At 38.7% G+C, this 25,225-nt stretch overlaps 2 protein-coding genes across 10 annotated transcripts in view; one reads left to right on the plus strand and one right to left on the minus strand.

The window, feature by feature from the left end:
- The first annotated feature begins 320 nt into the window (after nucleotides 1-320).
- UROS (uroporphyrinogen III synthase) lies at nucleotides 321-20,837 on the plus strand. 5 transcript variants are annotated; one of them, XR_003925709.2, is made up of 11 exons: nucleotides 321-520; nucleotides 5,767-5,856; nucleotides 6,573-6,656; nucleotides 7,667-7,763; nucleotides 9,530-9,604; nucleotides 10,850-10,924; nucleotides 15,179-15,246; nucleotides 15,742-15,827; nucleotides 17,822-17,920; nucleotides 18,549-18,716; nucleotides 19,995-20,837. XR_003925709.2 is itself a non-coding variant. In XM_030029864.2 (10 exons), the coding sequence occupies exons 2-10, from the start codon at nucleotides 5,794-5,796 to the stop codon at nucleotides 18,693-18,695; spliced, it is 810 nt and encodes a 269-aa protein (XP_029885724.1). In that variant the 5' UTR covers nucleotides 321-520; nucleotides 5,767-5,793; the 3' UTR covers nucleotides 18,696-19,357. The 5 variants fall into 5 exon arrangements, 2 of the variants coding, with proteins under 2 accessions (XP_029885724.1, XP_029885725.1); XM_030029864.2 differs by lacking the exon at nucleotides 19,995-20,837 and having other exon boundaries at nucleotides 15,179-15,262; nucleotides 18,549-19,357; XM_030029865.2 differs by lacking the exons at nucleotides 6,573-6,656; nucleotides 19,995-20,837 and having other exon boundaries at nucleotides 15,179-15,262; nucleotides 18,549-19,357.
- Nucleotides 20,838-23,809: 2,972 nt separating this feature from the next.
- EDRF1 (erythroid differentiation regulatory factor 1) overlaps nucleotides 23,810-25,225 on the minus strand; it is a 28,153-nt gene continuing 26,737 nt past the window's right edge. For all 5 annotated transcript variants that reach the window (XM_030030754.2, XM_030030755.2, XM_030030752.2 and 2 more), the window contains one exon: nucleotides 23,810-24,658. In XM_030030754.2, the coding sequence (XP_029886614.1) occupies nucleotides 24,487-24,658 (172 nt within the window). In that variant the 3' untranslated portion in view covers nucleotides 23,810-24,486. The remainder of the gene's footprint in view (nucleotides 24,659-25,225) is intronic.

Genomic DNA, 25,225 nt, shown 5'->3' on the forward strand with positions numbered 1-25,225 from the left:
GGGGGGGGCCCGGCTGCCGGCACTCCGCTTTAGGTGAGCGCCGGGCCGGACACCCTCAGCAAGGGCCCGGCGGGAGGGCTGTGGCCTCGGCCGGGCCGGACACCCTCAGCAAGGGCCCGGCGGGAGGGCTGTGGCCTCGGCCGGTCCGGAGCAGCGTCGGGTGCGGGCCTCCGGCTGTGTGGTGACCGCAGCGCGGTAAACCTCCGCAGGCGGGAGTTGGGGTTATGTCCTGCCTGCCCGCCGTGAATCCCAGGGAAAGGCTGTGGTAAACGGCCAAGGGACGGGGGTTGAGGGTCCCGGGGCCGGGCCTGCCCCCGCCGGGGCGGCTGGGGAGCTGGGGGGGGGGACGGACACACGTCCCGGTCCGCCCCTCTCCTCGCTCCTAAAAAAAAAACAAAACCAAAAACCCAAAAGTTGGGATTTCCTCTTCGTGCTGCTGCTGTCACCTGCTTTAAAAGAAATAGAGTATTCTGGGAAAGTCACCCGGACTCTGCCGTGACTCCAGACACGCTTGGAAACGGTACGTGGAAGCGTGGGTGCGTGTGAATCGTTGTTGCTGCCTGCCCTCTTTAAAGGCAAGCGAAATAATTGACCCCTGTGACAAATGTCTTCAGGTTTCTTCTAGGCTCACCACCTCTGTTCTTGGCCTGTTTCTGTGGAACCTGTCCATTACACCGTTGTGACGAAAAGAAAGCCAGACGGAGGCTGAAGTACAGTACAGGGGCCTAAAAATCTGTCCTGAGCATCTATGACATTAGTCAAACTGCTGAAAGCCAAATTAAAAAAGGAATCAAGTGCTTAGTTAAAAAAATAATTCCCAGACTTGTTACATGTAATTCCAGGCAAACAAACAGAAAAGGCAGTGAGGTGGAATACAGTAAACACAATGTAAATGTGGCTTTCATAAAAATACTCATCAGGAAAATGTGTTGAAAAATGCTAAGCACTAAAAGCATAGAAGTGGCCATTAATGTTTGAGCTCATTCATGCAGACCCTGTTCCATTTAAGTCTTCATGTCTAGTTAAGAAAGGTAGGTGTTAATGAGGTCATTTGAGGAAGAGGATTGGGCATTTGCTACTGCCAGCCAGAAGAAATGCAAGGCATTGGGATGTAGGGCCTGGGATGTAATTCTGGCTTTATAAATATAATCCAAATAGAATTTACATGTCTTTTTAAAGTATCAAACATGTGTGTGTTTATTTTTTTTAATTATTTTTTGAGAGCTGCGCCTGCTCTCGGAGCACTTAGGTCATTTCCAAAATACAAATACTGATACACAGGGAAAGAATTAAGTGTGGAGAAAGATATATTGGCAAAGCCCTTTACTGCTGCAGTAAAACTGCCTCTGTGGGGATGCAATCTGTATCTATATACAGTTTTCCATTTTATTTTTGAAACTGTATCAGTCAAGAATGACACTAATTACTAACACTGCTTTTGGTAAAAGTCCATGACGTAGTAGAAGGATCTGAGTCCTTTGCTGCTCCTCCGGATTGCCACTTTAAAGAAAGTTTTGTTGTTGAGTTTTGCGACTTAGACACCCAAACAGTAGGAATTGTTGTGAAATCTTTTGGTGGTTGTTGTTGTTACTTGATGGTACAGGTATTACATTATCTGTGAATTTGGTAGATTTCTGAACCATACTTCATGGCAGCCTTACAGGTAGGCTTTTTTTCTTCTCTAGTTATTAAACCCATCAAATCATAGTAAAAGAATATTGGTAAGAAATGCATAGCATCAAAAATCCTAGCCCAGGGATTTTTAGAGGTTTTTTAAAAATCATATCTCAATAGTGTCTCCTAATTCATTTCCATTTATGTTTATGATGGAACAGACAATTCCCTTTGCACTTGGCAATCAAACCTTATTGTGTGACACATACAGTTGCTTATAATCAGAATAATGTTAGAAAAGTTTAATATATTTTGCAGCTCTTGGTGTCACGTAGCAGCAAGAAACAAAAGGACCCATTTATTTCTTTTTGCAAGCTGTCCTCTATTAGACATAGTTGGCAATTAGTTTGGGGACAGCTTTTGAAATCAAAGTTGAATGACCCACAGACGCGTTCTTTCTGTACAATGTTTTATATAAAAAATCTGCAAAGGTTTTTTTTAATATGAAAGAGTATTGCTCATTTTTACTGCAGTAATATCAGGCAGACACATTGTAATTAGCTATATATTTTAATTGAAGGCACAGGGATGTTGAATTTTACTGTGTGATGCTGTGAATGGGAAACATTTCAATTATGTCTGTAAGCATGATGTTCTGAATATGCAACGTGACCTAAAATTACCCTTCCTCTAAATTAAGTAAGGTGGACTTAAGTAATGTGAACTCAGAGAAATAGCACCAAACTGGTTTTAGCCTTCAGTCATGATGCAATGCCTCAAACACTCCAGTCACTCTTGTAGTTTGTTATCAGAGCTAACTGGATGGTTCCCAAACCTCCGATTGACTAATACAAGTTTTTCTTCATCTTTGTGTCTGTGTGCTCAAGACAAAAAAATCTGTTATCTCTTATTAGCTGTTTTCAAGCGGAATGGTTTTTAAATGGTATTTTTTTAACATTTGAAGAACAATCTTTGCAGGGTTGTTATTGGTGCTCAGGCAGACAAAGTGCTTGTTTAGTGAGCCAAAAGTGGGCAGTCAGCATCATCCAATAAACAAAGACTTGGCAGTGTAAAACTTATTAAGGTTATTCGTACACATTCTCTTTTCCAGATACAGATTGAGCACTGCTGGACTCTGCTAAGTCCATTCATTGTTCTAAATAGAAACTTTTAATGGTTGTTCAGAAGTTTGTGCATACCTCTGATTAAATATATATTATATAAGATATAATTTATAAACAAAATGTATAAGATACCTAAAGTATATCTTTGTATTGTAAGTGTTTCCCTCAGAATACATCAAAAATTACCGAAGATGCTGCACGTCTTCTTTATGTGCTTTCTCTTAATGCTCTTTTATTCAAGAGGAATGTTTGTCAGGGTTCTTGACTCTAAGTGTATTTAGCAGAAAGCTAGCTGTTTGGAAAATTGTATTTCAGTCATTTGTAGGGCACTCCTTAGTAACATCTCAAGGACACAAGTAAACCAATAAATATACTGTATTTCTCTTACCATTCCCAGTGCAGTGGGACCCCCGCATCATTGCAGCAAGTCACAAAAACTTCGTACGTTTTTTTTCCCCACAAAAAGAATCCATCATGAAGTTTTAACTTGTTCACCCTTTGAATGTATATTGGCATATTTTTGGTTTGAAAATGTGCTCATGTGCGCTTGTTCCTCCTCGGGATCTTGTGGGCCTTCTTTTCTGCCTGCCCGTTAAGATGGCCTTTTGCCCCGATTCACAGCGATGTGTCAGTGGTGGTAGGGCACACTTGCTAAGAAAGTGTTGGGTGTGATGACCAGGCTTTTGGAAATGGGTATATTCCACCAGTTTTCCTTTGGCCACGCCTGTCACCAAATGCGTGGGAACCTCTCTGAACTGTGTAGGCAAAAAGAACAGAACGGTCTGAGAAGTTTATGGCTGTGGAAAAGGAGACTAATTTTTTCAGCAGTAAAACCAAATGCAGTCAGAAGGTAGTTGCAGATCAAAATACATGTTTTTCATGAATGCACAAACTTACAGATTCTCTAGGTCAAATTTGTCTTCTGTTGGACACTTGCAGCCCCTTTTTGGGGTCGATAAATGAGCTGCCTTCTGGCAGAATTGAAAATAAGCCAGTGGCTTCTAGGAGCGCCAGAGCTGTGCAGTCTTGCTCTTTATACAAGTGAGCCAGATGGCTGAGTCCAAAATACAGCTTGTATGATTTCTTTGTAGAGGAGACAGCTAGGTAATTGCATCTGGCAGTAGTTCATGATATTTTATGACTTTGTAATTATTGTTTGGTTTCAGTATATATTTTGTATGCAGGATCTAAACAAAATAATTTGATTATTGTAAGTCACCTTGTTAAGCATGGGTGTTTACCCATTTCTTATTGTTATTCATTACTTGACACAGTAATAGGGCATAGGATGGGAAGTTAATTTGTTCTAACTACCTAAAGTAATTAATTAGAAATCGGCTTTCCCCAGGTGTACCTGAATTAACTCTCTCATGTCATCTGGGGGTTTTATTACAATATTTTTGGAAATTGCTCTTTCCAGAAAGTATTGTTATCTTGTATTATACAGTTTGGAAAGATTTTTATTTTTTTTCTTACATTTATGTTTTGTTGACTTCCTAATGTTATTAAATCTTATGTATTTTGGAAATAGGAAGGTGTGGTAAGTTAGAGTTAACATTTTTATTGGTGCTGTTAGACTTTAAGAGTACTAGTAGAAATGTAAGTTTATCATACTTAGAGCATAAGCACTGAAGGTGGAGTTACAGGAAAGATTGTTAGTAACATCAGTATCAGAACAACAATCTGTACTACAAAGAACTATGGGCAAAGAATGTTTTTATAAGAATGTTGGATTTTTAAAGTGAAGACTGTTACAATGTTAAAGTAACTGAGAAAAGTCACTTAGCCCTACCTTCTTCAAGCTACTCAAGTATTTGGGTGTCCAACTCTTGAAAGCCATGGATGAGATCTACTTTGGGGTCTACTTTGGCATTTGCTGTAGTTTGAAATTGGCGAGAATTACACTTTTTGAGAATATGGCCCTCGACAAAGTCCTTGTTTCTTCTTCTGTGTGTGTTTTTAGTCGTTCCCTTTGACTTCACTGGCCTTGGTATTTCAGAACTGCAAAGCCATACCAGTTCCCATTGTGTCAATACTGAGCGCTGGAAGACTTGTGGAAACGCAGACTTCCGTGTCTAACGGTTAAGACGTTTTGTCTTTGATGAAGTTTTGAGGATTTGAATGCATGTCATGCAAATGAATAAAATTTGAAATGTTCTGTACCTTTGAATATTCATAATTACTAATTTTAAAGTGAATTTGCTAGTATGTAATGTATCAGGAAAGTAACACATAGATAGTTAAGGTAAATGTGCAGTTAGAGAATGGATTTTTGTTTGTTTGTATTATCACATTTGTTTACTTTGATGCTTGGTATATTTGCTTACCTGTTGTAGCAGACTTTGAATTCAGCACCAAAGTCAACTTTTAAGGAACTGACAACTATCATCTTCTATTTTAATGACAGAATATATTTTTTCAGTCTTGCCTTGTTTACTATAGATATATCAAAGAAGGCATATGAATATCACACATATTATATTCAGATGTATAAATGTGTGTATATACACGCACACATATGTTTGTATTTTAAAAAAAAAAAATTGAAACACTGCCTTGCACGTTTTCCCCCATGGAAAGGGTGAGACCCCAAATGCATCAAATTAAATCACTTGATACATAAGCCCTTGCATACTCATTATGATGAGCATAAGGTGGAAACTAGCATGGAAATGAATAGAATAGAATAAGTTTTTATAGATAGGAGCTTATTACGTTGCTGAACATGACTGCATTGTAGGGGTTGTTACTTCCTTTACAAAACATTCTCCTTTAAAATGTACTCTCCTTGATGACTTTCATTACAGCTTCTCCCTTAAGCAGTATTATCTAAAGACAGCATGTTATTTGTTGGTCTTATCAGGGTGGATGTTCATGCCCAGAGAATGTACGTTAACTGCTTACTCATTGTATAGAGAGCAGTGCAACTGTTAGCAACCCAGTTTCTTTGAAGCTGAGCTATTAAAGTCGCTGTTGAGTAGAAAGACATCTAGATCTAATTTAGATAAATTCTGTTATTATATTTCAGAGTTCTTTTGCAGTTATTTGGTAAACAATGAAGGTTCTGTTGCTGAAGGATCCCAAAGACAAAGATTCAGGACCAGATCCGTATATGAAAGTGAGTAAATTTTTTAAAAAGTAAACAATTGTGTTGTTCAGCAAGAGAGATTAATTTAATTGTTTCAAGTGAAAAAAGTGCTTAAACAAAATCACAAATGCATGTCTGAAATTATGCTAAGAAAAAAAGTATGCTAGAAAATTTGCTGTTACTGAAAAAATTATTTTAGTTGTGGGGCATTCGTACTGAATTCACTGTTAAAGCTCTCAGCAAAGTACTGATATTAAAACAATTTCATTTTAATTAATATTGATTATGTTCATATGGATAGAATTAAGGTTACAAAAAATGTTAGTAGTCTTACTGGGAATGTAATGTGAAAAAGAGTTTGTGGTCCTTTCTGCTATTGCCTTTAGTCATGTGAGCAGGTCTTACTTGTAAAAGCAGTTCGATTGACTTTAAAGAATTACAGAGATGTACAAGAATATTTGCAGGACTAGGTGATCGTTTGTCACATAGGGACTTCAGAGTTATGTGCTGGTGTATACTGTAACTATTCAGTAGCTATGTAGGAGGCCTCAGTTTCACAGTTGTTTGTTTGGTATTATGTTGTAATACTAAATAACTAACAAAACCAGGTTCACTAGTAAAAGGAAGGAAGATGCCTTTGTATTTTACTTTAGTAAAAAGAAATATTTGTGCTTAGTCAGTTCTTTGAAAAAGAAAAAACTACTGTTTGAAATCTATTTCAAGAGCTGTAAACCTTTTTTTGGTAGGAATTAGGATTATATGGATTTGAAGCAACTTTGATTCCAGTTTTGTCATTTGAATTCGTATCGCTTGAAACCTTATTTGAAAAGGTAGGTTTTAAATTATTTCAGTTGTCTTATTTTCAACAAAATTTAGGCCATGGTTCCTAAGAAGCCGTGTCTTATCTTGATTTAATAATGCCCTCTGTGGTACCTTTTTTTGTGTTTCCACAAACACAGTTGTATACAATACAGTATTGTATACAACACAATACAGTATTGTATACAACATCAAGTATGTTGCCCATACTTGTTGAAGAATTAAGTTGGTCAGATAGAAATCATGTTTAGGGTGATGGAGCATAGGTAGTCATAGGTTGGGGCATTTAGTCACAACAAAAAATGAGAAGACTGTAGTGACAACTAAAGGTTACCTGAGGTTTACCCTTACATTGTACTGAAATAGTGTACTGCATGTCCTAGTTACATGGCATAAAATTGCATAATCAGTGTTTTCTTTCTACTCTTTCTTCAATGTATATATTTCATTTTAAAATGTTGAAAAGGTTTTCCAAGGAAGGTTCCCTTTATTGACAATCTCCAACAGCACTGAACTTTCTTAGGTGTTTGAATGTATCATGATCTTCATCTACGAGTGATCCAAGAACATTTTTCCTTTTTTTGTACTGATCTTTGAGAACCCCTTAGCAATCTTAACTGTTCTTTGAGGGGGCAGGGGGCAAGCAGCTGTCTGGGTAGTACCCTCTGTGTTACTACTTGGAATAACAGTTCATTTTCTCTTGTATGAATTTTTAAGTACCTCGTATGTCGTTCACCTTTCCTTCCAACTCATTTCAGTGACAAGAATCCTTGTCCATTCCTACAAATTCTCAGAAGTAATATAATCTGTGCAAGTTTTGTTCTGAATTTGAGCTTTGTTATACATTTCTGTTATAAATACTCTGGCTACTGATAGTAATGAAATATTTGCCCTTTTCGGTTTCAGACACTTATTGAAGCTGGTTTGTTCTTCACAAGTTTATAAAGAATTGACCAACTTAATTTTTAAATTTATCTATTAATTTTTTAATTTACTTCTTAAATTTACTGTTTGTAAGTAGCTGTCTCATCCAGAATGTTATGGAGGCCTAGTTTTTACCAGTCCAAGAGCATTAGAAGCCATCAAGCTATGTTTAAAAGAGAATAGTAAAAATGAAGGTAAGTGCATATTTATATTCCTTAGTCTTTCTGTTTCAGTATTTTATGGAGTCTGTAATTTTATTTCACCCACCAGTAGGTGTTTGGAGTATGCCTTTTTTAAAAAGCTGTATATCATAGTTCTTTTGGCATCATAAAGGCCTCGTGAAATTGAGCTTTTAAGGGGTTGAGGGCTGGGTTTTCTGCACTTATGCTGTTGTTAGAAATGAGAGAGCTTTTGGTGCAAATTACTAATTAGTGTGAGCTTTTTCAGTTGTGGTTATCTTTGCTAAGAAGAGTTGTAAACAGAAACTCATGCATGAGGAGTATTTTGCTGCAGTGCCTAGTTTTGCTTACTAACCACTTTCCTCCCTTAAAGAGAGGAGCATTTTGTAGAAACTGGCCACTGCTATTTCTGTGTAGTCTTCATATGGAGTCTTACAGAAAAACAGATTTCTCTGTCTTGAATATAAAATTTTTCAAGTGAATTTAGCATTAGCTAAAAAGCACTGAAGACATGGTGATACATAAAAGCCAACAGATTAGTTGTAAGAATCCTGCAGAATGCCAAATAGAAATTACCATACCAATGATCTATCAAATCCTTGTAAACTCTTCTGAATTCCAATGCTAAGTGTTAACTACTGGCTTTGAGTTTATGCGTGCACTTAAATTGTATCATTACTTTATCTGCTCCATATTTTGGCTGTAGTCATACACTAATCAATGTACAGTGAGTAAGGTTACACTCCTGAGTAAATACACTGTCAGCTCATTTTAGCATTTTCAGCAGCAGAGGGCTATGTTTTAGGATTTTTGGTCAAATGTAGTATCTTACCTAGAGTTCGTCTGTAGTTCTGATTAGTAATTTGGGGAGTCTTTAGTTCCTATTTGGGTTCCTTTCAAAGGTAATAAATCCTTTTCCTTCTTTAGAATAGTTTCCTATGATTTTTTTTATTAGTGTTGTAGTTTCTATTTCTAATTTTTTTTTCCCCAAGAATACTAGAAAGGAACTCAATGTCCTATGCTGTACTGTTTTAAGACAAGATAGTAAAAGACTTAGTGTATCTATTTTTGACCCGTTAGGATTTCAGGCATAGGGATCAGGTAGCTGGATCCAAGAAGTGTAATCTATAAGATAGAGCCTGAAGGAGGAAAACCACTTCCTAGTAATTTTATTTTGGTCTCTAGTAGATTTTATTTCTGAGCTGATAACTTTTTTTTGGTATATTTTTAAAATAGAATCAGTTTCTATATTTTTCTTGTATAAGAAGGAGTTGTGTTATAGAGTACTGTAGTGCATGAATATAGATTTTTACCCTTTTATTTGTTGTCATATAAGATTATATGTGAGTTTTTTGCCTAAGCCTTCAGCTGTAAACCACCAGTTTGTATGTCTAAATCTCCCTTTGTACTATGTGCTGTTTTTTCCTATAAGTTTTGATGCTTTTTAAAATTCTTAATGCCAAAATATAAATTAACATTGCAAGTTGCGTGTGATCTGGCATAGGGCAAGTGTGCATTAAAAATGCTGCTTAGCAAAAGCAGCTAAGAACTGTTTATTCAAATTAAGCTTTTAAAAACATGTTGTAGACCGCTGTTTACACAATGAAAAAAAATACATTAAAAATTCATTTTGTACGTCCAGATTTGCTGAAATATGTAGTGGAGTATTAGTTGTTATTATTATTATTTTGCTGTATTTGTAGATTAAACAGAAGTCCAAATACTCATTTAGCATTTGTATTTTGTTGCCACATGCTTAAATTTAATTTAATGTTTTTCAGCCTGGTCAAAATCTCTTAAACAAAGATGGAATACCAAACCAGCATACGTGGTAGGAAAAGCTACAGCTTCTCTAGGTAAGCTGGGGTTTAAAAAAAGAAATCTTAGATAAATCTGTCTTGTAAAGTACATTTTTTGGAATATTGGCTGCTATTCAAGGGTGCTTAGAAGAAAATATAGGGAAGTTTTATAAATGGATAATTTTGAAAACAGGTAATTGTATACACATTAGAACTATATATGCTTAGCTCAGCTAAGGTTCTAGCTTCTGCTTTTTCATTACTTTTGTATTGTGATGGTAACTGCTTCAAAAGTTTGGTCAAAAAAAAGAAGAAAAAACCCTTTGTTCTTAATTTGCATGTGGGTTTTTTCGTTCACTTTGGAAATTAAATTGGATGAAGGGGATTATAACATGGTTGTCTGAGACTGTACAAAGTGTGATGCACTGGCCCTTCATTCCCTCAGTGTTCCTGTGAGGCATTTGCCAAACAGAAGTCAGCAGTATACTTCCCATTGACTTCAGTGGGTCAGCTGCTTTATTCGTCTTGACACTGGTTTTAATTTGATGCAATACATATTTTATGTACATAAAAAAATGCAACGTAGATTTTAGTTTATGAAAGCCTTTCTTATTGTAAGAATGCATTGTAGCTTTAGCTTCCACTGAACCACACAGGAAATATTATGAAAAGACTAGCATTTGAGAGTTTTAAGCGACTTGATGTTTTTCTGCTTCTAGTACAAAAATAGTTCAGATAAGTACTGGCTACCTCTGTAAAAAGCATATTTTTTCAGGCAGGTTGGTAACAACACTGAATCACTAACTGGTAACACCTAACAAGCATCTTGAATCAATCAAGTCCCAAATTAGTTAATTTATCAGGAATTCATCTTAATCCTACTTACTGGTTTAAGAAAGACCAGTGTTATACTCAGATTTTCTGGTAGGATTTCAGCTTTCACTACAAAGAAGAGCGATACACTCGTTGGGAAGCTACCTGCAACTGTACCATGCCAGGAATTGCAGCCCATTCAGCGCAGTCAGACAGTGCTTTCTGTTTCACCGCTTCAGGTAGGAGAGTTTAGAAACTCTCCAAAACAGCTTAGCTATCCCCAGAATTCTTCTTTTGTACTTTGTCTTTCTAGAACCAAAATCAAATCTTTCGTAGCATGTTACTACTTCAAAGGCTCTGATTTTTTGCTTTTCAAAGAAGTGAGTGTGGATCAAGTTGTGTCTCCCTTTTCAACCCATGTTTCTGCGATAGTAAATCTGAATTGTTCTCATTGATTTAAATGTTTTTCTTTGCTGCTTTTGGTTATAGTGGAAGAAATTGGTCTTATTCCACAAGGAGAAAAGTCTGGAAATGCTGAAAAATTAGCTGAATATATTTGCTCAAGTAAGTATCTAAAATCTTCTACTTAAATTAAGCTAATGTACCTTCTGTTGTTTTGGAATTTCCTATAAATCAAGTGTACGCTGAAGCGGAGAAGTACTTACTGCATATATCTCTTCTATGCAGAACCCATGAATCAACTTCTGGTAATGCAGGTGATATCTTTAAAAGATGATAAAAAATACTTTGAAATATCTATGCAAAATACTAATTTACATGAAATCTCAGACTCTGTAATTGATCAATAATACTATATGACCCAGTAGAGAAAGTATTTTTTTACTAAAAGATCAGAGCTGTAATGATTGGAAATTGCTGCTTAATCATAAGATTTAAATGATTGTGACTGTAGGTGTGCTGCTTCTCTGTGAACTTTGGGTGACCTGACTTCTCTTGCTTCAAACCAGTTGATGCTGGGGATTTCTCACCATGCCATAGTTCCAAGTAGATAAGGGGAACTCCTTTCCTCAGAATGGACATGTGGGTTCAGAGGAATATCTTTTTCAGCACCAAAGGAGAGTGGTTTTGAAGAAGTTGCAGAAAGGGTTAGTTAAAATGATAGTTTGTTTTGTTTAACCATTTTGTTATGGTTAAAGCTGGATATGCTGATCTGTTTGCTGCTTCTAAATGTATTATCAGATTGTTGGGTAATTTTTAAAAGTTTAGTTAGTCTACTGCCTCGGGGTTTTTTTACTGTAGTTTGTTAAAATTTCCAGTAGTAATAAGAAACATTTTTAGGCTTAGGGGCTCATTATCTTTTGAGTGGGTGGGTCAGTACAAGCTGTGAAAAAAGAGGCTGTGTTTTTGTACGGCCTAGGGTATAGGAGTTGGGTGAAGAATGTCATAAGCGGGAGCTGCCAGTGCAATGAGGTTGACCTCGGAGCTTCTGACACACGTGGTGGTGTTCCAGGGGATCCACGACTGAGGTGCATGCTGCCTTCGAAGTGTCCGTCTTGAGCATCGGCTGGGAGGAACAGTTATCAAAAGAAGCCAGCAAAATTAGTCCTCAAGCACTCTGAAACTCGTTGCTAAAATAACCTCTGTACCAGGTGAAAATCGCACCTAAGGTTCAGTATCTCAGCAGCAACCTGTTAGCTGGCAGATTCTTCTCTGTACTTTTACATGACCTGGGGTGCATCCCTGCTCATGTAAGAAAGCAGGGAGCTGTGTAGTGGAGCCTCATAGTGAAATTGGAGGGTAGCTTTCAGTCTGATACCAAGGTATGTCCTTCGCTGAAGGACTGCCTGCCCCAAATTTAAAGGGGGAACAGAAACCTTCATCTAGAGGCTCATGCAGTGTCCACTAATGGGACAGAGAATGACCAATGCTTTGAAAAGCCATGTTATTCAGTCAGTCAAGGTAAATAGCCTGCCTTTGGCTAACCCTAGTCAGAGAAACAAATGACAGTGCAATTATTCTAGATGTTGGATGAATTATTGTATCTGCTGGTTTAAGAGCCCTACTGCTGACCACGCTTTATGAACTTGCTGAATAAGGTGCTAGGTGCTTCAGTAGTGGAAATGATGTCAAGAACCCTGACACGTTATTTTTGACTGTTAGGCATGTTAGATGTGAAAGAGAGTGTTGATTAGCAAAGTCTGCATAGTAGCAGAGATTTATAGGTAAAAGAAAAATTGATTTGAGCTGGCAAGTATTGTTTTTTATGGGCAGAGTGCTCTGTTATTCATTGGCAAATAAAATATTTTAACTATATGGAATATTTCATGATAAAAATTAGAGTTGCCAACACAAGATTAAGTAATAAATTCTGAAAATTAAAAATGAAATTTTCAACACAAAAATGCCATAAGTGAAGAATAACCCACATCTACTCTTCAAAAGATATTTTAAAACAAAGACTGGTTTTAGCTGATTTTTTAGTGCTAGGAAATTTGCTTCTGGTAATGAATTAATGTTTGCCAGTTTGCAGATGGAGGTTTTTTTTGAGAAGGAAGATGAGAAAAATACCTGTCTCTCTTGTTGCATGAATGTGAAAAAAACCTAGGATCAGGTCTAAAGAAAACAGTGTGTGTAATACCAGGAGTGGAAAAATTCCTCATTGGTGCACCTGTGACTGGCACACTTAATGCATCGTAACATCTTCTTGGTTATTTTCTCAGTCGAGTCGAGGATCATCCCGGTTCTTTCTCCTCCCTTGGGAGCTGCTTGGTTCACAGACCCTGTTACTTCTGACGATATCTGATCCCGTGGCTATTTCCCTGCTTTGCCTGCACCCTCCTGCCGAGTTAGGAGCTGGCAGTCACAGAGGGAGCCGGACAGGGAACAGCACTTTCTGGTGAGAGCAGAGAAATTCCAGAGCCAGCAGCACCTTCTGGTAGCCACCACAGAAAGAGAGAACTCTGTGTTTACAGCCTTTTACATAGAGTATCCTGAGGGCAGTTTCATACCAGAACACCAGCAGGCTATTTAAATTAACACAATGCTGCAACATTTCCATTATCCTTGCAAAAATGACTGCCTTTGAATACCCTTTGGTTTTGATAACCGAACAGTGGATTTCAATCATTGGAGACTGCCTGTTGTTGATACATATAATCATACTCAATGATTTATTGGATTTTGCATACTTAGGCGCTCTCAATTTATCAAGTGGTTTATAACAACCTCTGAAGTACAGATTAAATTACATCATGTTCCCTATTATGTATATATTTAATTTTTTTAATGCATAAAATGATAAGTAAATTAAAAGAATAGCTCTAAATTTGTTACATCATTAGAATTTATTGTCAGAATAAAAATAAAATCTGAAGCAATGAAATTTCTTCTGGTATTCACCTTTTGTGCTGTGGTACCCACTTCAGCTTAAGTGATTGGGAAAATAAAGGAATTTACTCCTTAACTACCTAGTTAGCTTTACTCTCTTTTCAAGGCAAATATTTTTTCAGTTTTATTACAGTGTAACATTTGCGTTGGTTACAGAAGTAGGGGATACCATGAGGGCCAATGCTTGTTGTATTGTTCAGGCCTACTAAGGAATTTTTCTGTGCTTTGTAAACACAAGTCAAAAAGGATTAGTGTTTCTTTACAGATATGATACTGACATTTCAATTAACTGACATGAGTTGCAGGAGGATTAATGCTGAAATATTTAGGTTTTATCTTATTATTTTACAATCTCTTTTACATTCTGTCCCAAGTTCATTCTTCCTTCCTGTAATTTATTACAAGCATATCTATGGCTTCTAATAAAACCTCAGTGTGCATTTAGGACATATATATTAGATATATCTGTGTTGACTCCTGCTAGGGTCTTTCCATTTGATTTTTACTATGCTGTCCTTCCCCCCACCCCCCGAGGCATCTCTGATGCCTACTGTTATAAACCAAGACTCTACTTACAGCACTTAAAAAAAAAAAAAAAAGCATTTATTTTTCTAGTAGTCGTCTCTTAAACATTTGTATTAACATATCTGAATTAGTAATAAAAAAATGTGTTGAGGAACTCTCATTTATTTTGAAAGATGAATGCAAAGTTGTGTGCAGCTGCGTAGAATTTCATCTTGAAATTTTCTATGTGTTTGTTATTTATAGGAAAGGCAAACTCTGTGCAAAAAAAGCCTGCTGTTAAATTGCTATCCAAAGATCGAATTCTTCCTTGATTAAAATGCTCTTTATCTTTTGCAAAGTGTTAATATTCACTTTTATTAGATAAAATCTAGCAGTGAAAAACTTGCCAAAACAATTAGTTTAAGCCCTAAACCCAGCAAATTATTGAGAATCTCATACAGACAGTGCTATTTGCTAGTTTCAGATAGATTGAAACTTTTCAGCACAGTATTTCTGTCCTCTTCTTTGTCTGCCTGAACATTCTTTTATATAGAGCAAGCTGTCATGTATTGAGGGGGACTAAGATTTTAAATATAAAATTGAGGAAGATTGTGTTTCTGAGGAGGAGGAGGAGGAGGTAACTTGCACAGTACTTGTTTTGCTTTGTAGAATGGCAAGGAGAATAGAAATGCGGTTTATCTTTTGTGCAATCTTTTTAGCCAATGTATTCATATTATAGTTATGGAATATTTTTTAATTTACATGCTAAGTAGCCTCTGTCCTCTGAATTGTGGATGCAGTTGCACTGCAAATGTTCTCAGTTATCTTACGGCTGTGTCTGTGATGAAGCATGCAGCATTTACTGCAGTGTTCAACATCTGTTACCTTTAAAATGTATTAAATGTATCATGTTTACTCTTTATTAAAAACATAAGTTAATTAAAGTTCTTGCTTGTGTATTTACAGGAGAGAAACCTAATTCCTCAGCTCTTCTTTTTCCTTGTGGAGCCCTGAAAAGAGAAGTACTTCCTACGGTACTTAGAGAAAAAGGTTGAACTTCCCTTGGAGCCTCATTTTAATTAGTCAGTTATGAGAAAAGTTGTATCTAGAGCTTGTGAACCAAATTTGAATAACTAAAAACTGAATTTGCTATCAAGTTGGCTAGAAGTTAGAGGATTGGAGTAAAAACCGCGAGGTTGGATTGCTGCCCACAGCGCTAGGACTGAGCTGTAGCATGACGTGAGCAAGGTTATTTGCCTTGTTCTTCACCTGCGTTCTCTTCTGTGCGATGGGAGATAACTCTCAGAAACGCTGCAAGGCTTGCCAGTTTGCCAAAGTGCTTCGAGGTCCTCTGATTACAGATGCTTTAGTACATCTTGAAACTCTAGAAGTACCTTTTCTCTATCTTTTTAATCTTTTTAGCCTAAAATAGTACACTTAAGTGCAGTTACTATGTTGAGAGTGGTTTTTTGAAATAATAGAAATTTAATGAAACCCTGTTTAATTATGAATGTATATCCTGATTCCAGGTATACCTCTGGAAAGCCTTACTGTTTATCAAACAACCCAACACGCTGACCTGCAAGGATCTTTGAGCAGTTACTTCTCACAACAGGTATTGGATGCTGATGTAATTTGAGGGTTTTTTGAGGTATATGATAATACCTAGCAGAATGTACTCCTTTTTTTTCAGCTGTCTGTAAATGGTAATTTTGGTGATACAGGAATATCCTGCATGGGCTTCTTGTTTTGTTTCCCTGTTGACTACCAAGAAAATCTTTTAGCAAAAGTTTCAGACAGAAAGTACGAGTCCCTCAGTTATTTCTTGTGTCTTTTGGGCTCGTTTACAAATGTCATAAGAAAGAAGAAAAACAAAACTTTTCACATTTCGTCTGACTTTCAAAATACATGTATGTTTCAGAATTACTGCATAAATAATTACATACATAACTGCATAAATAATTACATATTCAGTTTATTCCTTTGAGCTGGACAAGACTGCTTTTTAAGTAATACCGTGTCAGAAATTACATTTAGTGAGGATATTTATTGAACAGCTTTATTATTAATTTTTATTAGTGTAATTGAAATATCACTGGACATCTTTGCTATATACTACAAATCAGAATCCAGTAGTAATCTGCCCTACATAGTTTCAGTGTTCCTTCTCTGATTATCCAATTTATGAATGTAGTGTTCTCATTTTAAGTGTTAGAATTCCAAGTGGCATGCTGTTGACCAGTGTATTGAGATATATTTGCTAGAATTATCAATGTTTTTCTCTTTTTAAAACTCTCTAGTAAATGTCATTAATCAAGGATCAGTGCATAATAAAAGATTTGAAGGTACTAATAATGGCTTTTATTTTTTCAAGACTGGCTTTCTGAATTTTCCATTTGTAGGAGCCTACATGATATCTAGGATTAATTTTATTCAAAATGCAGGCCTTCCTTCTTACAGAAACTTGGCCTCCTTGAGCGTGTTGCACCTCTTTTTAGAATCTGTGCATTAATGTCTTGTTAAATTACATACTGATTTTGAAGTTCTTTTTCAAGAGGTCCTAAAAGGTTATGGTGTGGGCAGTCTAACCAATACACTGTAGTATATCCTGGTGTTCCCCAGTGGATATTGCAGTTCTGAACCCCACAGTATTTGGTTTATAGCAGTTACAAAATTGAGTCAGTAGTGCATATGCATTTTGTAACTGTCTGAACTCTTTTTATGGAACTCTTGCTTGCCGCAATTAGATGTTAGTTTCAGTGTAAAGCTGCTAAAATGTGTTTCTCATGCGCTTTTTAGTTGTTCTTAACTGATGATATCGTGGTTATATATTTAGTGCGCGGAGAGCTGACATAAAACGACAAGTGTTTAGCACTTGGTGAGACAATGAAAAGCACTGTGTTAAACTGTCATTCTGGCCTCCATGAGCTAAGGCTAGCTTCCAAGTCATGCGCTATAAAATAACAACAGATGTAGTTTGAGTGGAATTAGTGTATCTTTCTTGTCAGACAGAAAATCATGATAAAGGAGGCATGTGCTTTGGGTCCGCAGCTCAAGAGCTTGGGCCCTTCACTCCAGACCGAATTTTGCAGTCTTCTTTTGGCTACAGAAGGTTCCTGCTGCTATCTTAAGGCAGGCTTATTCTGAGAGCGAGCGAGCCCTTCCAGGGGTCTGCAGTTTTAAGGCAACACCTCATCTTTGCCAGCGCTTCTCAGGGCGGGCAGAACTTAGGGTAAACCACATGAGCTAGGAAACAGAGAATATGTGCAGAACTGAGATAGATGGGAATTGATTTAGGGAAATAGCTTGCTGAGTTTTCTTGCTGAACAGGAAAATAAGTACGGCTGCAGAACACTTTCAGTACATTTATCAGCAAGTGCTTGTTTGACAAAGTATTTGTTTCAAGTCACACCTGAATTTCAGCATTCTGTGGTATGGCAGGCTGTCTGCACCACAGGAAACCCTTTCTGTTGGGTTAACTGCTGTTCCTCATTAATAAAAACACTTCACGTCCATATAGAGACAGTTGAAAGGATTTATGTGAATGTGTACTGATACACTGCTGGAATAGTGAGTAGTATATGCCAACCTATGGTTACTTTTACTCAGGGATTTCCAGCAAGCATCGTGTTCTTCAGTCCATCTGGTGTCAAATTTTGCCTCCAGCACATTCAGAAGCTTTCGGGGGATTTAATCAACCATATCAAGGTATCTTCTCTTTAAAAGGGGTGAAATACAATAGGGAGTAAGTTTGGGGTGGGCAAATGAGAGATAGGAAGGCTGTTAAACCCTTTACAAACCTTTGTTTTCTCTTTTGTTTGTGTTTTATTTCTCTGAAAAAACAGATTATAGCACATACATAGATAGCAAATACAAATGTTATTATATAGCTGAGAGCCTTTTTTTAAAAAAAGAAAAAGTAATTGTTTTCACCTAGAATTTTTTTCCCCGACTAACTTGCCAGTCTCCACTGGGTATAGGCTTTTTTTTCTGTTAGTGATGTGAAGGTGTGAATAGTTCTTGCTTGAATCTGGCTGAGGCATATTAAAATTCCTCTCACTTTTCCTGTTTTGTGGGACTAAGAGCTTTAAATGTTTATAATGGCGAGATAAATAATAATCTTTCCTAAGTAAATTCTAAGGAGCTCAATTGATAGGTGGTTTTTAATGCTGAAAATCTTCAACCTGAAATGGTTAGTACAGTTTAGTAAGCTCAGCCATGCAAGTTGATACACTGACAATGTCAGCAAAGAAGGAAGGATGTGTACCCAAGTAACTAGTAAGAGTTGATGCCGTAACTGACTACGCTATGATAACTGTAAATAATGTCATTTCAGTTTGCTGCTATCGGTCCAACAACTGCGGAAGCCATGGAAGCAGCAGGAATCCCAGTTAGCTGTACTGCAGAGAGTCCGACTCCCCAAGACCTCGCCGCTGGGATCCAAAAAGCACTTCACTTACAGAACTGCTGTTTAGCTAAATGAGAGCACAGCATGCGTTCGAAGGTGAATATGGTGCTGTAGAAGACTTTTCCATTTTGCAGACCTGTTGTCCTCCAAGAAAGTATTTTTCAGGACTATGCAACACTGTCCTTGTCAGGGCCTTGTGTGAGAAGCTTGCATCTAAACGTCTAAGAAATCTAGAATTTGTCCAGCATATTTTAAAGCATCTAGCTATTCCCCTTTTTCTCATGTGTGCAGTGTAAATATTTTACGTGGGCATTCCTTGAAAACTAGTTGTGAGAGGCTAATCTGCATCATAGTATACTGAAATAAATGTATCACCTCAGGTATCTCCTAGCACACAAGGTAAGGATTTCCCTTCTCTGTATAGTCAGTTTTACATGCACATCTTCTTTTTCTTTTGTAGAAGAAAAGCATACTTACAGTGAAGTATTTTCTGTTGTAAAGCTTACTTCTTCATTGTTCTGCTTTTCAAACATTTATATTAAAATGATGATTGTAGATTCTCAGTGGAATAGGACAATGCTTGAAGTGAAGTTGCACTGCATGGAGCTAATAGCAGGTCAGCTGTTGCCACTCAATATCCTTACAGTACAGGGTCTTAAAAAATTAGGTTTTGGTTTCTATTTCTCTAGTGAAGGATGATTTATTAACAGAGAAATAAACTGGCTTATCATCATTAATAATGGTGTTAGAGTTGTCTGTTTTGGATGTGGTTTATGCTTTAATTGTTTATCTGTGAAAGGAGAAAAAGTAATCCTATTTAGTGCTAATGCTAAGAAATTCATAGAAGATTTAAATCATAATATACTCAATTATAATCCTCATGGAAGTCATTCATGTTGTTAGTATAGTGCTGAGGTTCATAGAATAACAGAGAAATCCTCATTTGCTGTAAGTTTCTATTAGCTTAATTCTGAGTATATGACCTGAATTTCCAATTAGGTAAGATGCTCTGTACCTAGAATAAGAACCCAATTATGTTAATATAAACTGAAGTAATTTCAAATTGTGTATGTGGATTCATCAGTCAGACTGGGCACAATATGACAACCATTTTGCTTTATAAAGCAGTTCAGTTTCTTGAGATGAAATAGAGTCTCAGAAGTATACTAATTTCTGCAAGATAATGTTGAACAGTGGGAGGAATACTTCACCATTAAAGAAGAACATCCTGTAGGATACTAGAATCGCTGTGGTAACTGGATGTAGCTGCAGGATGGTGTAGACATGCCCCGGGGAAGGAAGGAAGAGAATGGTTACACAGCAACTGTTGACTTTGTGCCCCCCCCCCCCCCCTTTTTTTTTTTTTTTTTTAAGATGAGTGAAGTTAAGCTGTTGAACATTCAGATTCAGCTGGGTAGCGTCATTATAACAACGAGCATGCAGTACTGTTCATCTCTTCATTCAAAAATAAATCCACGGCAGAGTGAGGATTTGGAAGTCTGTTCAAGTGCCCTGCAGTACTGCTCACATCTCTAGTGTCTGACACCGTAGAGGGCAGCTGGGAGAAGTTTTGTGCGAGTCCGTGCCTTGGGGAAGAGGAAGAAGGGGAGACGTGGTCAAGAGAAGAGGGTGAGAACCGGAAACAAGCCAACCATAGCCTTGCGCTCCCTTGCACTATATGCCAAATCCTTTTGCTAGCGTAAGTTACATCTAGTTGTTTGTCTCCCTCATCAGCCCAGGCCTATTTCTACATGTCTTTCCAGCAGAAACGATCAGTAGCCATCATGGCCAAGTAACACGTACTCATCACATTTAATAGAACAATGTAAAACCAAGACTGCAAAGGGCTCTAGGAGGAAATCGGGTTGTCTTGCTTCTGTCACTTCAGATAGGTAGCGTGCTCCTTCTTGACCTGTGACAAACAGAAGATAACTCAGAGGACTTGACCTGCAGTAGAAGAGGTTACCCTAAGTGAGGTGTGGCTGGCATTTGCTGTGGGATGTGGAGGCCACGCGAACAGTTGCTGTGACTCGATAACATCTCTGAATCTGAAATTCAGACATAGTGTTTGTCAATGAAAAACACCAGCTGGAAAAAACACCAGTTTGAGAATACCAGCTCTATACCTTGGTTCACAGCAGTACACAGTAATGTATTGCAGTAAAAAGAGAAAAGGGAGTAGAATTGCAGCAGCTGAACGGGTTTTTATCCCTTTCCATCCAGATCAGCTATGTAGATGCCTGGCTTGGCTCTATCCAAGGAACCCTCCCACAGCTGAAACCACCGTTCCCAGATCACCATTGCTACCGAGTTCTCCCCAGGCTGCGGCTGGGGAATTCATCCTCGTGGAAGATCCAGACGATATTCCATACGATGGGCCCTTGGTTATTTTACCCGCTACCGACCTGGCTTTAGAGCACTGCGCGAGCCTCCTCCCCGCACACAAACGCCGCTCTAAGGAAGAGACCACGCTCCCAGCCGCTGCCTTTGCAATGCCGAGCCTGCCTGTGTAATTAAGAAGCAGGAGATGTTTTCCTGCGGAGGATGAGTCTTACCCAAGCGCTGCAGCATTCATAAACCAGGGAGGGCTTAAGACTTTTATTAGTAAGTAATTTGGCAGGTTACAGACCTGATCTATTCTATGTATGTGACTCAGCGAGGTACTGTAAAATAGTACTTCCATTTTGTTACAAGGAAGCAAGAAGAGGTTACACAACTTCCCCCACAACCACAGGAACAGACAATTAACTGGTTCTCGGGGCTTATGCTGAGGCTTTTCTCGTCAGTTGGCTGACAGTCATGGGCCTGCAGAAGCACACAGTGGTATTGATGCTAGCAGCTGCTTCTGAAATCAGCAGGATAAGGGAAGGTGTAAATGGTGTTTTTCTTCTGGCTACTTTCTACAGCACTCATTTTGGTCTGGGTTTTTTTTTTAAATTGCAGAAAAATCCACTGCCCCTACAACCCCCACCCCTTTCCATTCTTCTCTTCTGTATTGGGTTTGCATGGCAAGGTTTTGGTAACGGGGGGCTACAGGGGTGGCTGCTGTGAGAAGCTGCTGGAAGCTTCCCCCATGTCCGACAGAGCCGATGCCAGCCGGCTCCGAGTCGGACCCGCCGCTGGCCAAGGCCAAACCCATCAGTGACAGGGGTAGCCCCTCTGGGAGAACAGATTTAAGAAGGGGAAAAAAAAGTTGCTGCAGCACAGAAACTGCAGCAGAGAGAGGAGTGAGAAGATGTGAGAGCCCCAGCCCTGCAGACCCCCAGGTCAGTGCAGAAGGAGGGCAGGAGATGCTCCAGGCGCCGGAGCAGAGATTCCCCTGCAGCCCGTGGTGATGAAGACCACGGTGAGGCAGGCTGTCCCCCTGCAGCCCAGGGAGGTCCACGGGGGAGCAGATCTCCACCTGCAGCCCGGGGAGGACCCCGCGCCGGAGCAGGGGAAGAGTGAGGAGTCCTCCCCCTGAGGAGGAAGGAGCGGCAGAGACAAAGTGGGATGAACTGACCCCAACCCCCATTCCCCGACCCCTGCGCTGCTGGTGGGGAGGAGGTGGAGAACTCGGGAGTAAAGTTAAGCCCAGGAAGAAAGGAGGGGTGGGGGGAAGGTTTTTTAAGATTTAGTTTTTATTTCTCATTACCCTTCTCTAATTTATTACCAATCAAATCAATTTTCCCCAAGTGGAGTCTGTTTTGCCCGTGACGATAATTGCTGAGTGATCTCTCCCTGACCTTACCTCGACCCACGAGCCCTCTGTTGTATTTTCTGTCCCCTGCCCAGCTGAGGAGGGCAGTGGCAGAGCGGCTTTGGTGGGCACCTGGTGTCCAGCCAGGGTCAACCCACCGCACCTTCCATCCTAAAGCGTGCCTGCTCCCTCAGATTTTCTCAGGAGAAAGCAGTGCCTTTCAGCGTGGATCAGTGCAGTGCCTGTAAAATGCATTCAGGCAGGCAAAATCTCTTTAAAAAAAAACCCATTTAGGGAGTTTCAGTTCCAGGAGGACCAGAGATTACACTCTAGTCTGACACTTTTCTTTGGGACAGACCTTCTCGACTGTCCCTCGTGAATGAAGTGAAAACTGCAGCACTGCGTGCACTGACCTCTTGCATTAAGACAGCCTGCTAGATTGGATCTGATCCATGGGTTTCAGCTAGAATTTCCCCTTACCATCATGAGTCTGCCAGCAGCTGTCAGAGCAGTAGACTGTTCTCTAACCAGGACTCACTCTCTCTCTTCTCTGCAGCCAAAACACTGTTACTGATCTCAGCAGTCTTCCTTAGTCACCCCTCAGCTCTTCTGCTCTGAAGAGATTTTTGTCATGAACATATTGCTTCTACCCCTCACCCTTGCCAGCCTTCCCGACGACAACAATTTGAAGCTTAGTGCTTTTAGCCTTCTTACTTCAGAAACCCACTGATTAATTTTCTGCAGCTTTGACCTCACCAAAAGTGAGGGGATGTAAGGGGTGTTGCATGGAGCCAGCCCTGAGGTGGAAGGCAGGAAAAGACACAGAACCCTAAGCCCCCAGTCTGCTTTCTTTTTGAAGTGAATCATTCCAAATCGGAAGCAACAGAACAGAAACATATGATCTTTCCTCCCTTCACAAGGTGCTTTTGCTTCTCTCAGGTGCATTTGTGCTCTGTGTTGCATCAGAAAGATCTGATTTCTTCTGAAGACAGATCTAAGGATGCACTTGTAAAACCATGTTTAAATTGTCAGGATAGAAGTGTCTACAAACTGGGGTTTTCTGGGTGAAAACACGCCCCATGCAAAAAAGCATCGGTCTGTATCTCTTACCATGAGAGTAAGAATCACCTCCTCAAAACAAGCAGCTGAAATAGTGAATTCACTACTTGTGTCTAAGTATAGAGATTAAAAAAACCCCACACATGCATGTGTACACACATCTAAAAACTGTTCCTACCTTTAAATAGTGTGTTTTATATAATAATGCACCACATTTGTAGAAAAAACATTAAGACATCAGATGTTATATTTTTGAAAACTTTAAATAATACACATTTCCAAAAAACAGAGTCCTTGCATGCTGAGATAAGACTACACTCATTTGTTAGGCCTGATTTTACAGATTTTTTCCAGCCCCTACTGCCTTTCAAATAGTTTTAATTCTGTTGAGCAGTTTGCTTCTCTGATGAGGGTCATAACAGTCATAAACAATAAAAACAAGGCAGACTGATTCAGGAGTTTATATTTAATAAATAAATTTTTATTTAAAAATATGCTCTCATTTATTCACAGTTTCAAGTCTGAAAAAGGTAATACTACTCTTGATCGATTCAAACACAGCTAAAACCATTCACTTTCTGGGGTAAGTGAAGTCCCAGTGATGGCTAATATTTGCAAGAGTCTTGCATCAAAGCTAGAAAGGCACACATTTTTGTGCAGGATAGTAACTGTAATAGAAGTAGTGTGTCCACATATTCAACAGAAATTTCCTTGTAGGATTTCGGTTCATGTTACTGGTTAAAGTGTTTCAATGAAGCCTTGCTTACAAAGTATATTTCATTAAATATCAAACCAGAGCAACTGTGAGATTACATTTTTATGCAAAACGTTTACATCACTGCAAAGCCCATTATCTGTAAGAGAAAAATCATTAATTTCTCCAACGTGAAAAATTATTACGTTTATATCCAGAACCCCAAATTGGCATTTCAAACAAAGAAACGCTAGTAACTGAACCACTACAGAGTTCTCGCAGGATAGAAAGGAATTCCTGTTCTTTCCCAGATGTACAGTGTAACCACACAGGCGTTATTATTGCCTTCAATAAATACAAATATCACATGGGAAAAAATACCACTGATCCCATGCATAGCAAGGCACTGTTTCTGCTATTTTGCAGCACGTCAGTCACTGAATTGCTCCATTACTAGCTTCGTTATTTTGAGCCAGCTGTTCCAGTAAATTTAAGATTACCTCTATTCGTTCTAGCAGAGTCATACTTTTGTTAGCAGTTGCACGCAACAGCAGGGAGTAAACTTGCTTGTTTGTTTTAAGAACAACTTCTTCTTCATTAATGCCCCTAAAAAGAAAACAGATAATACAAACTATTAACCTGACCACAATATTTTATTCTGCAAATTATCAAAACAATTATTACATAACAACATTGACGACCATCTCTGTGAAACCACATGGCTGGCGTTTTGATTTGAGTCTCTTACCTCCTCAGTTCTTATTTCCTACCATTTCACAGCACTGCAGTCAGAACCTCTGTTTATACTGCAGGAGGGATAAGGCGTTCTGATTTTTATTCGGCTCCAGTCCATTTGATTAACTCATAATCCCAAATCACGTCATAAACCCTCCAAATCCAGCTCTCCACGCCAAACCTCTGTACTTCTGTCTACGTTAGCATCTGATCAGATCATGCCAAACGCAAACAGACACCTGAGCACTCGGGAGACACGGTCTCTTTGCTCCCCCCTGCCATTAGCTGTCCCCTCTAAACCACTATGGACATCATTTTCCCGTTCAAGACTGAAGGCCGTGATCTGGCCTCATTCTCTCAAGTTCCATACATCTAAGCTATTTCCCTATGATAGAGACTTTCCCGTGTTCAATACCTCTGCACAAAAGAGCTCTCTTT

This window comes from Aquila chrysaetos, chromosome 11, assembly GCF_900496995.4.
Source record: "Aquila chrysaetos chrysaetos chromosome 11, bAquChr1.4, whole genome shotgun sequence".
Classification (NCBI taxonomy): Eukaryota; Metazoa; Chordata; class Aves; order Accipitriformes; family Accipitridae; genus Aquila; species Aquila chrysaetos.

Excerpts from the sequence above, each read along its gene's own strand:
- UROS (XM_030029864.2), top strand. The coding sequence starts at position 5,794 with ATGAAGGTTCTGTTGCTGAAGGATCCCAAAGACAAAGATTCAGGACCA. Across the intron at positions 9,605-10,849 it reads AAAAGCTACAGCTTCTCTAG|TGGAAGAAATTGGTCTTATT; the intron begins GTAAGCTGGGGT and ends TTTTGGTTATAG. Across the intron at positions 10,925-15,178 it reads AGCTGAATATATTTGCTCAA|GAGAGAAACCTAATTCCTCA; the intron begins GTAAGTATCTAA and ends GTGTATTTACAG.